Consider the following 15,154-nt stretch of genomic DNA (forward strand, 5'->3'; position numbering starts at 1 on the left):
GTAAAGACATAGGAGTGTAAATAGACTGAGTGTGAATCCACTTGGGATCTGCTACCGACAAGTTGTTCCCACGTACCTAGCCACAAAGCACCACCACCATGTATTAGGAACATTTTTCCATGAATGATAATGGAGATATCCCCAATGCGTAGCTGTAATATCACATGAGTAGAGATATGGGAACAATTCATGGGTAGCAAATCCAAGCCCATGTAAATCCTGGTTTCAGAATTGGCTTTATTTTGTTTGTTTTAAGAAGTAAAATATGAAGTAAGATGATATGGTCCCCACATATGACAGAGAATGGAGGCTGGCAGAATGCTATTTGTTTGGGAAGAATAAGGTAGGAAGCAAATTGATGTGGTCCCTATGGGGGAGAACTAAGGTAGAATTAGGTGGTGCAAATTTTACATCAGTTTTTTAGATGCAAAATCAGAAAAAAGTGCAAAATTTGAATCAGATAAGAGTACAAGTTATAATTACAAACAAATGTATGCAAAATTCATATCTGGTTTACATTTGCATTGCAAATAAATGGAGCCTCAATTGTTCAATGCAAAATTTGTATCTAGTTTAGGTTTGCATTGCAACCAAATAAAACCTTGACCAAAAAAAAAAAATCAAAATTTCCTTTCTTTGGAACATACATACTGTCCCATACTCACGTTAGCAGAAATACCATGATATGCAAACTCACGTTTTTAGAAACATCCTCAAGAAATGCCAAATTTCCAAATAAGCTTTATTTCCTAGGGTTTCTTAATTTTTTTTTTAATTATTTTGTCATTTTAAGAACAGTAAGGCCAATGTGGATTAAATCCAAATCCAAATCCAATCCAATTTCAGCCCTAGAGTATTAAGAATTTGGCTAAGGTAACACAGGGTGGTGACAAATAGGTATCCTGAACTTTCAATTGTAACACTTGAGTACCCTGAAATCTTAAAAATAAACACTTAGGTCCATCCATTAGTGTTCTGTCAATTAAACATTATATAATAATAATAAAAATACCCTTCTCATGTATTTTTTAGATCATTTTTAGGTAATCAAACATCTCCCTATAATGACGTTCTCACATGGACAACAAATAACATATTCAAATTTTTTGATGATAACATTCTCTAATAATGATTTTACTCCATAGAATGATATAAAAAATACACGAAAATAGTATTATTGACATTATATAATATTTAACGGATGGACCCAAGTGTCTGTTTTTAAAAGTTCATGGTATTCAAATGTGGCAATCGAAAATTAAGGATACTCAAGTGTTGCAATTGAAACTTAAGAGTACCTAGACATACCCTGTGAATTGACTCCATTGAACTTAACCATACCCTCTCTCAAGAAAACGTCAATATCAATCCAAGTCAAAGTACTCCCTTATCTTGGATATTCATGAATTTAGATAGGTGGATGTATTTCAGGGCTGCAATCTGCAATGTGTCACTAATAGAAATTTCATGGATCGTCGTCACTCTAAACTACCGTACTAAGCACCATTGGGTTAAGATCATGTTTTGGAATCTGTTGGAGCCTTTTGAGTGCTAATCTAGTCTTGTTTCTGGATCCCCACCCATTTGGTATGATCCACATGTTCTTCCACTTGTCTTAATTCAGAGATCCATATTTAAATTTAGAGCCAACACACCGCTGAGTTCTGTGTCTTTTGGTATGTATTATGTGTCGTTTATCAGCTCCATATTTCTTGATCCTCAGAAAGAAGTTTTTTCTTATGAGATCCACTTCTGCTTTGAAGCACCCATTAAGAAAAGCTCCAAAGTCTTGTTTCTGGATCCCCACCCATTTGGTATGACCCACATGTTCCTCTACTTGTCCTAATTCAGAGATCCATATTTGAATTTAGAGTCAATACACCGCTGAACTCTGTGTCTTTTCGTATGTATTATGTGCCATTTGTCAGCTTCATATTTTTTGATCCTCAGAAAGAAATTTCTTCTTATGAGCTCCACTTCTGCTTTGGAGCACCCATCAAGAAAAACCCCAAAGTCTTATGAGGTCCACCCATTAACAGATTGAACAGTCAATAGAAGTTTGTTTTTTGATTGGTTATTTTTGAAACTTTGATACAAAATGGAAGATAAAATAATCACAAGGTATATTTACGTCAATTGCTGAAAACTTAGGGTATGTCATATGGGTCTCACAAAAGAAAAAAAAAAAAAAAAACGGGCCAGATGTGGGGATTGGTAATAACCTGTTGTTGGGTAAACTTGGTTAATGGTTTGGGTTATTAGACAATCATTTGAACCATTAAAAATTTGAAACAATTATCAAGCCATGCATTTTAAATTAGATGGATTGGACGGACCAATACGACATATTGAATTAGATCAATCTAGATTTAATGGTCCAAATATTTATTGGATTAATAAATTTATATTGAATTGGGTTGGATTAATCTAATGTCAATGAACCATGTTTGAGTTAGACTAATCTAAACTAAAATAGATCTGAACAAAATAGATTGAACATACAATCAAAACATTAAATTGAACCGATTGAAAATAATCCCAAATATTTATTGGATTGGATCCTGATCCATTTGTAATGGATTCGCATTAATCAATATATTTGGTGGGATAAGATTACGCGCACATGTAGTGGTACAAATGTACAGGCAGAGAAGGTGGAGGGAGGAGGTGTTGTGATGGATATGTCGGTGGCAGTGAAGTGAAGGGGGTTATGCAGGTGGGGCAGATCTTTTAGCATTAGTGAATTACTTTTGTCGCCATGGAGGACAGGACCTGCAAATTGTCATTACTTGATGAAGGTGAACTTGGTTCCAATTACATGTCACAACTTACAATAATGTTATTGGGTGGTCAATAATATGAATATCTTTTTTTGTTAATAGCTTCTAAAACCAGTCAAGGAATAGAAGTTTTCTGAAACTTGAAAATCAAAATCAAAATTGGAGAATGAATTTTTAAGTTTTGTAGCAAAAATTCATTGCTATCAAAAGGGGTGTCAATTGGACTGAATATGGTTCAATCTTATCCGGTCAAATATGAGTTCGTTCGTTACAGTTTAATTTGGAATACTTTGAATATGGTCCATCTAATCATGTGAATACTTTGGACCAGTCCAATTCAATGTCTGTACTGTCTAATTTATACAAATTGGTTTTAATTTAGATTGGATCCAACTCAAACCTGGTCCGTTGCCACCTATACTTTTATCTTCTATCAATTGGCCAGATATTGGTTGAATCTAACTGAATTCAATATAAATCCATTATAAATGGTCCAGGTCCAATTCAATATGTCTTATTGATCTGTCTAATTCATTCAATTTAATTTTGATTTGGAGACGATCCAACCTAAAATTGGTTCATTGACACACAAAACAGAAGACAAATATTTCCTAAAATCTACTCTAAATTTTCATTTTAACCATAAATGCTATAGAAAATAGAGTAGGCTGTGTGAACTTAGCTCATCAATATATATATATATATATATATATATATATATATTCAACTTGCTAGGTGTGTCAGATTGAATGTCAACCCAGGCCCATTTATAGAAGTCATAGGTCCAGAATCCGGCCCGGATCATGATCACCTCTAGTTTTGATAGCATAAGAAAAAGTGGAATTATAAGAGGCGGGGGGAGTTCATGGTTGACCTTTTAACAGATAATAATTGATAAAGATCCCTCAACAATCCACATTCCATTTTTATTATTGGGGAGGAGAGGGGTAGTTGATCCCCGCAAAGCAAAACATGAAGAGTGAGAGAATACGATCAATACATAAAAAAAAAAAGGTTGGTAGCCAAATTTAGTTAAAGGCAAGTGGCCAAAACCGTGTGAAACCCCTTGGACTTTAATTTGCCTAGAATTGCCAAAAAAGAAATAAAGAGGAAGGTAGCTCGATCTTCTGTGTAACTGTTTTTAGAGGAGTGTGAGTGTGAATGTGAGGCAAAATGCAAGCCAGCCTTGCCAGTTGCCATTCCACAAGCACAAGGGCAGATGTCCCAAGGCAAAAGGCAACAGCGGCCACCCCCCTCGCCTTAGAAAGGCGGGCGGAGGAGAGGATTCCTCCTCTTTTCTAAACGCTATTATTACAGTTGTATCTACTTAAACAAATTCACACAACAAAGCTCTACTGGAATTTTCTATTCTCTAATTAACATTAAGCAAGCAACAGGGACGCATAACATGGTCTGCTGTCCCAACTCTTTCTTGCTTACCAGACATTTCGCATCACATCCAATGTATTTTATATTATAATAACATCTATATATGATAGATAGATAGATATATATATATATATATATAGAGAGGACCAGCACCAGCACCAGCACCAGCACCAGCACCAGCACCAGCACCAGCACCAGCAGCCCACAAATTTCCCTACAATTTTGTTAAACTGGGCACCAATAGACAATAGTAATAGTGTTACGATGGCGATTAACATTATATGGTTGTTGTACCGAGGAGGATGACTAATATCAAGGACGAAATTGGATGTATGTAAATCTCTTACATGATGGTGGTGTATGTAATATAGGACAGACGAGGATGATGATAATGATTATCTTCTCATCATTGATCATCCCCTTTATTACTTTTCCCATTGCAGTACTTATCTGTCATGTAATGTAAGTAAGACACTGAAATCCCACAATATATTAGTTACTATCCATATCCTTTCAAAGGTCTCAGTATCACTAGTCGTCGGTTGGTTGTACTTACTAGTCGCTCGAGTGGTGACTGCTGCTTTTGGATATGGATATCCACTAGACTAGACCCGCTCCAAGAAGATTCGGGAATCCCCTCTCCTCAATGTGAGGTGATGACTGATGAGGTCTTTTTTTTATTCTCAAGGGACAAGGAGGGGAGGCGTCAGTTACTTCTGGCTTATTATAAGACATATCTACTAATGGTTAAAAAAAAGAACCCTAATAATGGACCGACCGGCCCAAACAGTGAAACAGGAGTTTGTGGAACCTAGGTGGATCTTTCCGCTTTTCATGAAGGCTCATAAGAATCGTCTGTCAATCAAATTGGATTGGCTCTGAAATGAAATCATAAGAAACGTCGTTATGATTAGACATTTTACAAGCTTAAAAAAAAATAGTATTTTGGATGTGTAGGATTACGAGGGAACCCTACAACAACCAAAAAAATATCTAATAAAAAAAAGGAACAAAGACGATTTATTGACTTCTTCTGATTTGGCAATGACAGTGCAGCCTATTTTAATTCTAGAGATGTAAATAAAAAGTCTGAAGCATATAAGCAAGCAATCAAACCACGGGAAAGAAAAAAATAAGTTAGGGTTTATCGAGGTTTTATTTTATTTTTATCCATCAATTTAGACCCAACAAAGCAATTAAATAATCAAAGCAAATGTGGAGAGGTCAATTGAAGGTCTCGATGACAGGAGCCCTGCTGGGTGCATGTCGAAGTCATGGATACCTTTGTTTCGAGTTCGACAATTAATCAACTCTATATATAAAACAAATTAAACATCAACGCTACAAGTTTATATAAACTAATTAAACACACAAGAATTCAAGATGAGGTCTCCTAACTAATCCTTCTCTTCTTGCTATATATGTAAACCTCGAGCTACACCACCCACTCCATGTAATTTTGCCATTCCTACTCTTTGTCTAACTCTGGACTGGATCGCAGGCTTGATGGAATTAAGGTGTGGGTGGTGGGGTTCAATTCAACTACGTACCTACTTCAAAACTTAAAAGCATATCATCAAACCCCACTTCTTGATTAATAAGAAATTAATTTTAGGGAAGCGCTTCATTAACAGCATTTGTTATATAATGGTGGGACAGTAGGACCAGACAATATGCGGGATAATTGTGAATATGTTGGTGAATGTCATTGTTGGCCACACATAGCGAGGATTTGATTAATTTCACAATTGGGAATTGGCACCCCCTGTTTTTGTTACTCTAGCCTTGTCATGTTAGCGCTACCAAAGAAAGAAAAAAAAAAAAAAAAGAGAGGAGATAAATCGCCCCATCTCAGGACCTCTTGTTTCGCATTGGCCATACATCGTGGGTTGGGTTGGGTTGTGTTTCCCATCCATTCGTCACTAACCCTAATATACTACTACCACAGTTTGGTAATGGAGTGCGTACAAAGCGTCAGCTAGATCTCGACGGAGGGAGCAAGATCCCTCTCCCATTATCACACCGAGACGATTGTCTTGCCTTTTTGTCTCTAATTGTTTCTTCTCTCCTTTCCTTAACCCTGCTTTACTATCTCTCTCTCTTTCTATTTCTCTCCGGGTCGGATGTATATATAGAGTATAGACATGGTACTTGTGCAGGACCCATATATGTTCTATCTCTCTATTTCTCTCCGGGTCGGATGTATAAGCCGGCCGGCCGGCTCCAATTTCTTAATTAAATATGGTGCCGTTGGTCCTGTTTAATTTCTAATACTTGCATTTCTTTAACTCTTGATTTTCGTCTACCATCCTTAATTTACGTAGATTTGAGTTGATTGGGTGGTTGATTTTTATATATTTTACCTACACAGATTGATAACTGATAATGAAATTAGATTTAAAGAGACAAGAGCACTTCTCAATCAATTCAATTCACGCTCCACGGTAACCGGCCGGAGTTTTTATTTGTATATTATACTACAAGTGGTTAAGTAAAAAGCCATAAACCGCGCGCAAATCATGTGGGTAATTATAATCATGGGTTTTCGTGGACCCTCTTTGTCAATTGTGATCATCATTTAATTTGTTTCATTTAGATTAGAACCCGTCGGCAATCAGTTAGCGATAATTGATATAAAAAAAAAAAAAAATAGAGACTACAAAAAGACTCCAGTTCCCGATTCATGTAATTGTGACTTGTGAGGAGACATTATGGAGTGTGGGTTCCCCGAGATTTATATATATTTAATACGACTTTAGCATGGAATTAATCAAGGTGTACAATATTTATATGTATATACCTTCCTTAACATAATCGGCCGGGAAGAATATACCTCATTTCTTTTAAAACATAAGGAATTTAATTAATTCCACAATTTTCTACTAGCGGAAGATTGCATCTGAATCTTCCAGGGGTAGTTTTATTTTAAATTTTAAATGGAAAGAAGAAAATGTTTCACCATACACGAAGCATGATGCATAATCGTCTCTACAAATAAACACAAAACAGAATAGAGTAGTGGTAGAATAGGAAGGTTGGTAGTGTTTAAGGACAAATTGGTCATTAGGATGGACCATTACAATTATGAGGCCATTTTAACAAGGGCATATGCCTTTCTCATATATATATATATATTTATATATATATTTCATGAATCAATTTTTGGTGATCTATCAATTTTTTATGCTAATACCTCGTCATTTGGTTTGCTTCCAAGTGGCCGATGATTCTGAGGTCGAAGTGAACTTTTGCTGGACGAGGACCTGGATGTCGAGCTGACTAGGCCGAGCTGAGGGCAGATTAGGTGCCAAGTTAACTGGGCCAAGCTGGGTAGGTTAGGTGTCGAACTGACTGGGCCGAGCTAGGCAGGTTAGGTGACGAGCTGACTAGGGTGCCGAGCTGCCTATTAGTTACCGAGCTGACCAGAGGGCCGAGCTGCCTGGTGGCGAGCTAGATTGATTGTTGAGTTTCGTAGTTCTTTAAAGACCTGCAAGGAATCAATGTCAAAGGACCCGGGGTGGCTAACTCGACGAGGTCGCTCCGATGCTTAAGTCAGTACTCTCATAGTAGACTGCGAGTTAAAAATCACAAAGTATGAGAGCTAGAATATGCTTACTTGCTCCCCTATGCCATTGGGGTTGGTGCCTTTATATAGGCATTGTTTGGCGTGGGCTTTACGCAACACATCCAAGATTTCCGAGAAGTCGTCTAAGTGGTCTGAGATTCCCTGAGGCAACCGCCATGCATGTTGACTACCATCCGAATCGTTTGGCACGTGGGCCAACTTCCAAGGATCGTGGGAGTGTTAGGATATATATATATATATATATATATTCATTATGAAATTATGGGCCTCAAATCAATTTCTTACTAGTTGAAGTCATGCCATGTCTTTATTAAGAAAACAAAACATTTCTGATCAGATTATAAAAAATAATTACTTGAACTTAAGACCCTACTTTTACCTCATACCAAAAAATTTCCTGGATGATCAAAAAGCACTCTCTGGATATAAAAATTTCAGTATATTAATTACTATGTTGAGACGTAAGAGTGCCCCATTAGATGAACTATATATGAACTAAAGTCTTGTATTAACAAGTTGACACAGAGAGTAATAGAGCTACTAGGGGCGCAACTGCTAACCCGCCCCATATTGATATTGTGTAAGAGTTAGTGGCGTGGGTTTTGCTTATAATTAATTTTAATCTGATCATCAATGAATGAGGGAGCTCCATTGAAATAAGCACTGAGCTTGAAGCCTTGAACCAGTCCATGAATCTCTCTCGATCTCTCATAGCTTTGGATGAAGAAACCCGATCTAGTAGGAACTAGGAACGCCAAGCCCCACATGCAGTCGGTTAAATTCAAATATAGAGGCCGATCGCTCGAGGCATCGCTAGCAATATATTCCTCATGGTCATGGAAGGGACAAGACTGAAGAGAGCAGCACAACGTGAAAAAGAAAAGGAAAGGAGATGACGGCCAGCTCTCAGCTTCTAACAACTCAAAACATCGATGTTACTCATACATGAATGGTGAGAACATGGAATCTGCAAATCCAATCACGGGTGAAGGTCACATGCAGCACCAAATGAAGGGTCCGTTGTGCGTGGAAGACAACGGACCTCACCAGTCACCTCCCATTACGTGGCACAGAATTATATGGTCCACATGTTCAATTACGACTCTCTCTCTCTCTCTCTCTCACGTCAAAACCAAACACCATAACGCTTCTTTACTTCAACATCAACATCATCATCATCATCATCTCCCCCCACTTTTCTCCTATGGTGCTACTGATCGATCATGCTTACCTTTCGGAATATGGACGGTCCAATAGATGAAAATGCATCGCATCTACTCCCTCTCTTCTCTCTCAGTCACACCCAGATAAGATTTTCATTTAGCTATACTCTCCACTCTATTACGTGATACCATTGTTTTCATGTGGGCTTTTCATTTAACCAGGCCAGCTGGCAGCTGGAGATACATATATATTCAAAAATATTGGCAATTTAAAGGATTTTCCTTTATTGTATCGTATGTGTGTGGAGACTGGAGAGGTGGAAAGACAATTCAATAGAGGTGGAATTGGGAACTTGGTGGTACAATTCAATCGATCAAAGAGGTGAAGTCAGATGTTTTGTGGTTGCCATGTCATATATGTTTTGTCTGAAATGTCAGGTCACGGGTTACCAATATATCCTTGGCTTGGCTGCTGGTGGCGATGGGTTGATTTTGTGGGGTCTTGTTGTCTTCAAGATTTATCGCACATAACCATCAATGAAATCTGCAGTGTCAGTTACGTTTCTCAAAATTCTCATTCTCTACATTATAGGGGTGTTTGGAACGTGGGCGTTTATTCAATAAACGCTGTTACATAGATGCTATTTCAACAACTTTTTTCTTATTGCCTTATATATAGAGACTGGGGAAGCCAATCATTGATTTATATTAACTATTGTATTATTTTATCCAAGTAGTTACGATTTACATCCACAATCCCTCTCAACCCCAAACAACAATACCCCAATTTTTGGGAGTGATACTGGCACATTCTATTAATTTTCAATAAAGACATACGACAACCTATTCCTAATACATGGTATATACTAAAAAACAAAAAACATCCTATATTTTCAATTAACAATAATTGTGTGTGTGCATTATTTTCTTTTTTTGATTTTGTCCTTTCATGACAGATACGTACGATTTATCAAAACTCAAAAGTGGGATGTGCCCCTATTAACTCCTCCATATTTATTCTTTTTCCAAAATCTCTTTTACAGTGATGAGTTTTATTTTTTAAATAGTAGCGGGCTTCAAAGATCCTATTCCACTTCTAAGTTGAAGTTGTGACCCTACCCTAGATAAAGGCAGGGAGGGAGCCCCAGTCACGCTTTCCTAACGACCTAAGTTAGACTTTTCATATTTATATATTTATACTTGTCTGTAACGACTAACGGGTCGGGTGTGCATCAAAATTCACGGGGTGTTCTGATTGGACAAAGTTTCATGCCATTGCGGCCTCAAAGATATTGGCTTTTGGTTTTTAGCGATTGTCGGTAACGGAATGCATTAGTAGACCCCAAACGACTCTTGGAGTGGAGTGGTGATATCGGATAAAAACCAAGAAAACGTAGCCGCCGTCCGCTGATACAGAAGGGCAGCAGTAACGGTAAACTGGCAACCGTTAATTGGATAAGACTAGAGGATAACGGAAAGTGGGGATTGGTGGCAGGCATTACGTGTTCATATACAATAGGGGAAGGGGCAAAAGAAGACGATGAGACCAGATAAGAAGAAGAAAGGAACCACGATGTGGGAGTGGGAAATATCGGTGCCTGTAATCAACGCGTCTGATTGTGGGCATTGTGGGCCACGCGTCCATTAAGAACATGGGGGTTTGCGATGCTTCCGAACAAATGGTGCATCTTACGCCACGTTGAGAGTCCCCGGCGGCGGATGAAGAGCAAGTGGAAGCGTAGGACTAATATCCAGCATATATATGGAGGGCATGCGGTGTAATTATGGTGACGAGTCCGTTAGTGAGTGGTGGCATGGTACATATTTACGCTATACGTGACATGTGTTATTAGAGATAAGGGTGATGGCATGCATGGATGTAGATTAGATGAGGTAGTGGATGGTGTAATCATTATAAAAGTGGGGTCATGATGATTCATGACTCAGAACCATGATGCCAAATTGCCAAGGCCCCGGCCCCTCCCATCCCCCATACCCCTAGAAGTAGAGAAGCCTACAATTAAATATAGGGGATGATTAAATAGAATTAAAATTTAAAACCGCAAGACTGAGCGCAGCCACAGCCGCCATTTTCAAAAGTAAATGCGAAGCTATCTATTGGTATTAGTTACATACACAACACCAAATCCTCTCTCCTCCCTTTCCCTATCGAAGCAGAACAAAGAAAATAAGCATAATTGACAAAAATGTATATTTATTTATTTATTAGGTTTTTTGGTTTAGTAGAAGAGAGACCTATTGGAGAGAGAAATAGGTAGAGTAGAAACTGGAAAGATATATATGTCTTACGATTTTATTTTATTCGATTTCCATGCTAAATAATTGAATGATAGCCATTTAAAGCCCCATACAAATTCAATACAATGATAATCTACTCACTGCTCTCTCTAGAGAGAGAGAGGAAAAAGCGGCTGTCCTCCTATTAGAGACTTGAGAGCCCATCAGCTTTACCACTTTTCCTGACGGTTCGCAGTATAGTGTAATCCTCTGTCTGTTTACCCCAAAAATTAAAAAACAGCTTTATAAGCTTCTTATTAAATTCGGTCACGTCCATTTATTTTTCTCCTTTTGCTTGCTGGACACGTGATTCAGGCGATATTGCGGCCTTGAAAAAACTGCGATTTAACAACTGATGATTGCAGCCTCCTCTCTCTCTCTCTCTCTCTCTCTCTCTCTCGTTGCTCTATAAAGCCTCGCTGAATCGTATTACCTGTTTCTCATCCCACTCATTCTTGATACTCTGAAGATATTTTTTCTCTTCACTCTGCTCTTTATGTTCTCTTCTGCATTTCTATATATCTGACCGTGTTCTTCCATTTAGAAGTGTTCAAGTGTCGTTGGTTAGGATTAGGATTAGGCATTTAGGTGATATAGGGAGAGAGGGAGCGAGAGAAATGGGACAAGAGGTAATAGTGGTGAGAGAGTTCGATGCGGAGAAGGATTGTTTGGGTGTGGAAGAGATGGAACGACGCTGTGAGGTCGGTCCTAGCGACAAGTTTTCTCTCTTTACCGATTTGTATGGTGACCCCATTTGTAGGGTCCGCCATTCTCCTGCTTTCCTCATGTTGGTACGTTCCCGTCTTCCTACCACTACTACCCATTGCTTTCCTCCATTATCCCTTCTCTTCTTTCACTGTAACTGTTCATTCTCTTTCCCCCTTGTTCTTTTTCTAATTGTCTTGTTTTCTTACTGTTACTAGTTTCTTTGTGTTATTTTGCTTACGTGGGGTGTTAACAAATGTTGAATGGGACTTATCTAATCAGGTAGCTGAGACTAGTGAGGAGAAAGAGATCGTTGGGGTTATCAGAGGCTGCATCAAGACTGTTACATGCGGTAAGAAGCTCTCTAGAAATGGAAAAAATGGCGGCAACGACAATACTCTTAAACCCCTCCCCGTCTATACCAAGCTCGCCTACATCTTAGGCCTCCGCGTCTCTCCTTCTCACAGGTGCTATTCTTTTTGTTGTATCAGTATACTCTACCATTATTTTATTCTTTCTTCCCTTTTATTTTGCTTTTCATGGAGACCCATTCAGGATAAAGCATACTGATTCTTCAGTAAATTGGCCTGTAATTGTTGGGACAAAAATGCTTAAAAATGATTGGAAAAAATGTTTTAAAGTAGAAAGAATTTCTCATTTTTTTTCTCTCCTGTTTTTTTTTAACTGTTACAGGCGTATGGGTATTGGGTTGAAGCTGGTTTCTCGAATGGAGCACTGGTTTAGAGAAAATGGCGCCGAGTACGCATACATGGCGACGGAAAAAGACAACGAAGCATCAGTTAAGCTCTTTACTGACCGATGCGGCTACGCCAAGTTTCGTGCTCCTTCTATTCTGGTCCACCCCGTCTTTGCCCACCGACTCAGAATCCCCAGGCGGATCCACGTCTTTCGGCTCGATCCATCCGAAGCTGAAACGCTTTACCGCCGCCGGTTCTCCACCACCGAGTTCTTCCCCCGCGACATCGACTCAATCCTCAACAACAAACTCAACCTCGGAACCTTTGTCGCTACTTACGACCAAGAGTCGTGGCCGGGGGCTGAGCGTTTCCTCGCCGACCCGCCGGAGTCATGGGCGGTGTTAAGCGTCTGGAATAGTAAAGACGTTTTCGCATTGGAAGTTCGAGGCGTATCGCGAGTCAAACGCGGATTGGCCAAGACGAGTCGGATTGTGGACAAGGCATTTCCGTGGCTTTGTATACCTTCGGTCCCAGAGGTGTTCCGGCCCTTCGGGGGTCACTTCTTGTACGGGTTGGGCGGAGATGGGCCCCACGCGGCGAAGCTCATGAAGTCTTTATGTAGCTTCGCACATAACTTGGCCAAGGATCGTGGGTGCCGCGTGGTGGTGACCGAGGTATCGAGCCGCGAACCGCTCAAGTTAGCGATCCCCCATTGGAAGTGGTTTGGGTGCGCCGAGGACCTTTGGTGTATGAAGCGACTCGGGGAGGACTACAGTGATGGCTCCGTCGGCGACTGGACTAAATCTCCACCTGGTCTCTCCATCTTTGTTGACCCCAGAGAAGTTTAGTGTTATTATCGCCACCCCCCCGACTCCGATGGAACACCCATCCCCCCCTCAACTCAAAACTGAAGAGTCAAGAGGAAATTCAAAAATGGAGTGGAGTAAAAAAACACGAGATATAATCATATAAATATATGTTTCTGTTTTTTTTTGGTTATCTTATGTTCAGATCAGGAGATATGTATCTAGATAAATGGGAATATCCCCCTGTTTTGTAAATGGATTCGACTTTTTGAGTTGTATTTCTTGGGTAGCATTTTCTCCATTGCTTTTTTGTTGTGTTGTTTACTTGGTAATCTTTTGGACTTTATTATTTCTGTTTTCGCTAACTAATTGGTAACGCTTGGGCATTGTTTTCTGTGGAAATATGTGAATGAGCTGAAAATATTTATCTGACCGAAGGTTGTGGCCTACAGGACAACTTTTTGGTCTCCCTTTTCTTCTTGCTTTGCCTTTGTGTGTTTGATGTTGAAAATTTCCTTCATTTGGTTTATTTTCTTGTATCTACTGGATTTTGTTTGTAGTTGGGACCTTTTTTGTTGCTTTTAGACAAGTGATGACGCTGGTCCTTTTAATGGGATTTGGGATGTATTATTGGCTTTTTCACTTTGTGGAGGTGGGCATGGGAATTGGGACAGATGTTTCTCAGCAGGACCTGGAGTTGGTTTGTTTTCAGTGAACCCAGTGGTGAAGAGTGAAGACTGAATACTGGAGTCTGGAGAGGATACATGGTAACATAGATGATGGCCCCTTTACCCTTTAGGCTTTAGTAATTCAAAGGTCATAATAGGGGCCAAGTGCAACTATCCCAGAAATTCCGGACCCACCTACTTCAGGGTCAGGGCCCAGCGAAGCGAGCACTGGATGTGGATGGGCCCGATCTTTTGCCGGGTTTGGAAGTTGGAAATTGTGCAGTTGGAGTCACGAAACAGAAGGGACCCACATTAGAAATAAATCCCCTAATGCCATGTGGCATGCTTTAAGATAACAAGATATTGGTGGGTTCAACGGATCATTGCACTGTATACTACCCATGCCCCCAAAGCCCATCATCTATCATTCCATCATTCCATCCCATCTAGGGGGTGTACCACTACCACTACCAGTAATGAGGTGTTGTGTACCTTCTCTGTAGTACAATGTACCCGCAGAAAGCACACAAGAAATAGTGATGGTTACTGGTAGTTTGGTTAGTAGCATATTTGACCCACAGATGCTCGTGCATTCCAGCGTGGGTTTATTTTTGGCTTCTTCAACTTCAAGTTTACCACATGTTTCTCTCCCATCAATCTTCTTTTTCTTTCTGTGCTTTTTTAGCCTTTTCTGATCAGTAAGAAATAAAAGAAATAGATTGTACAAGTGTAGGACCCTTCACCTTCACTTCCCTCTAACTTTCACCCGAATTTCCGCTAATTTACCAAATCATCTTCCTCTTCCCTTTTCTTTCCTTGCCTCCTGTTTCTCTTTCTCGGTTTTTTTGTCGTATCATTTATCGATGAATGATACGCGGGAGTGAGTATAAACGAGGCCATCAACAAAAGAACAAATAGAAACCACAAACCAAACCACACAGATTTGATTAAAACAGTACTTCTTGAGTTTTATTAACAAAGTAAGTTAAGACCATCCCCTAATTGGGTAATTGGATTGTGTTTGCTGGATGAAATTGATGGTCTTTCTCTCTCTCTGATTT

The 15,154-nt window shown here is 39.4% G+C and overlaps 1 protein-coding gene across 1 annotated transcript; it reads left to right on the forward strand.

Moving 5' to 3' along the window:
- The first annotated feature begins 11,347 nt into the window (after positions 1-11,347).
- On the forward strand, positions 11,348-13,700 carry LOC104611630 (putative N-acetyltransferase HLS1). Its single transcript, XM_010278766.3, has 3 exons — positions 11,348-12,007; positions 12,204-12,388; positions 12,615-13,700. The coding sequence occupies exons 1-3, from the start codon at positions 11,834-11,836 to the stop codon at positions 13,465-13,467; spliced, it is 1,212 nt and encodes a 403-aa protein (XP_010277068.1). The 5' UTR covers positions 11,348-11,833; the 3' UTR covers positions 13,468-13,700.
- The last annotated feature ends 1,454 nt before the right edge of the window (positions 13,701-15,154 follow it).

The sequence above is a fragment of the Nelumbo nucifera genome, chromosome 1 (genome assembly GCF_055504915.1).
Source record: "Nelumbo nucifera cultivar China Antique chromosome 1, China Antique-T2T, whole genome shotgun sequence".
Classification (NCBI taxonomy): Eukaryota; Viridiplantae; Streptophyta; class Magnoliopsida; order Proteales; family Nelumbonaceae; genus Nelumbo; species Nelumbo nucifera.

Coding starts and splice junctions, on each gene's coding strand:
- LOC104611630 (XM_010278766.3), top strand. CDS start 11,834: ATGGGACAAGAGGTAATAGTGGTGAGAGAGTTCGATGCGGAGAAGGAT. Junction 12,008..12,203: donor CTCCTGCTTTCCTCATGTTG/GTACGTTCCCGT, acceptor TTATCTAATCAG/GTAGCTGAGACTAGTGAGGA. Junction 12,389..12,614: donor CGCGTCTCTCCTTCTCACAG/GTGCTATTCTTT, acceptor TAACTGTTACAG/GCGTATGGGTATTGGGTTGA.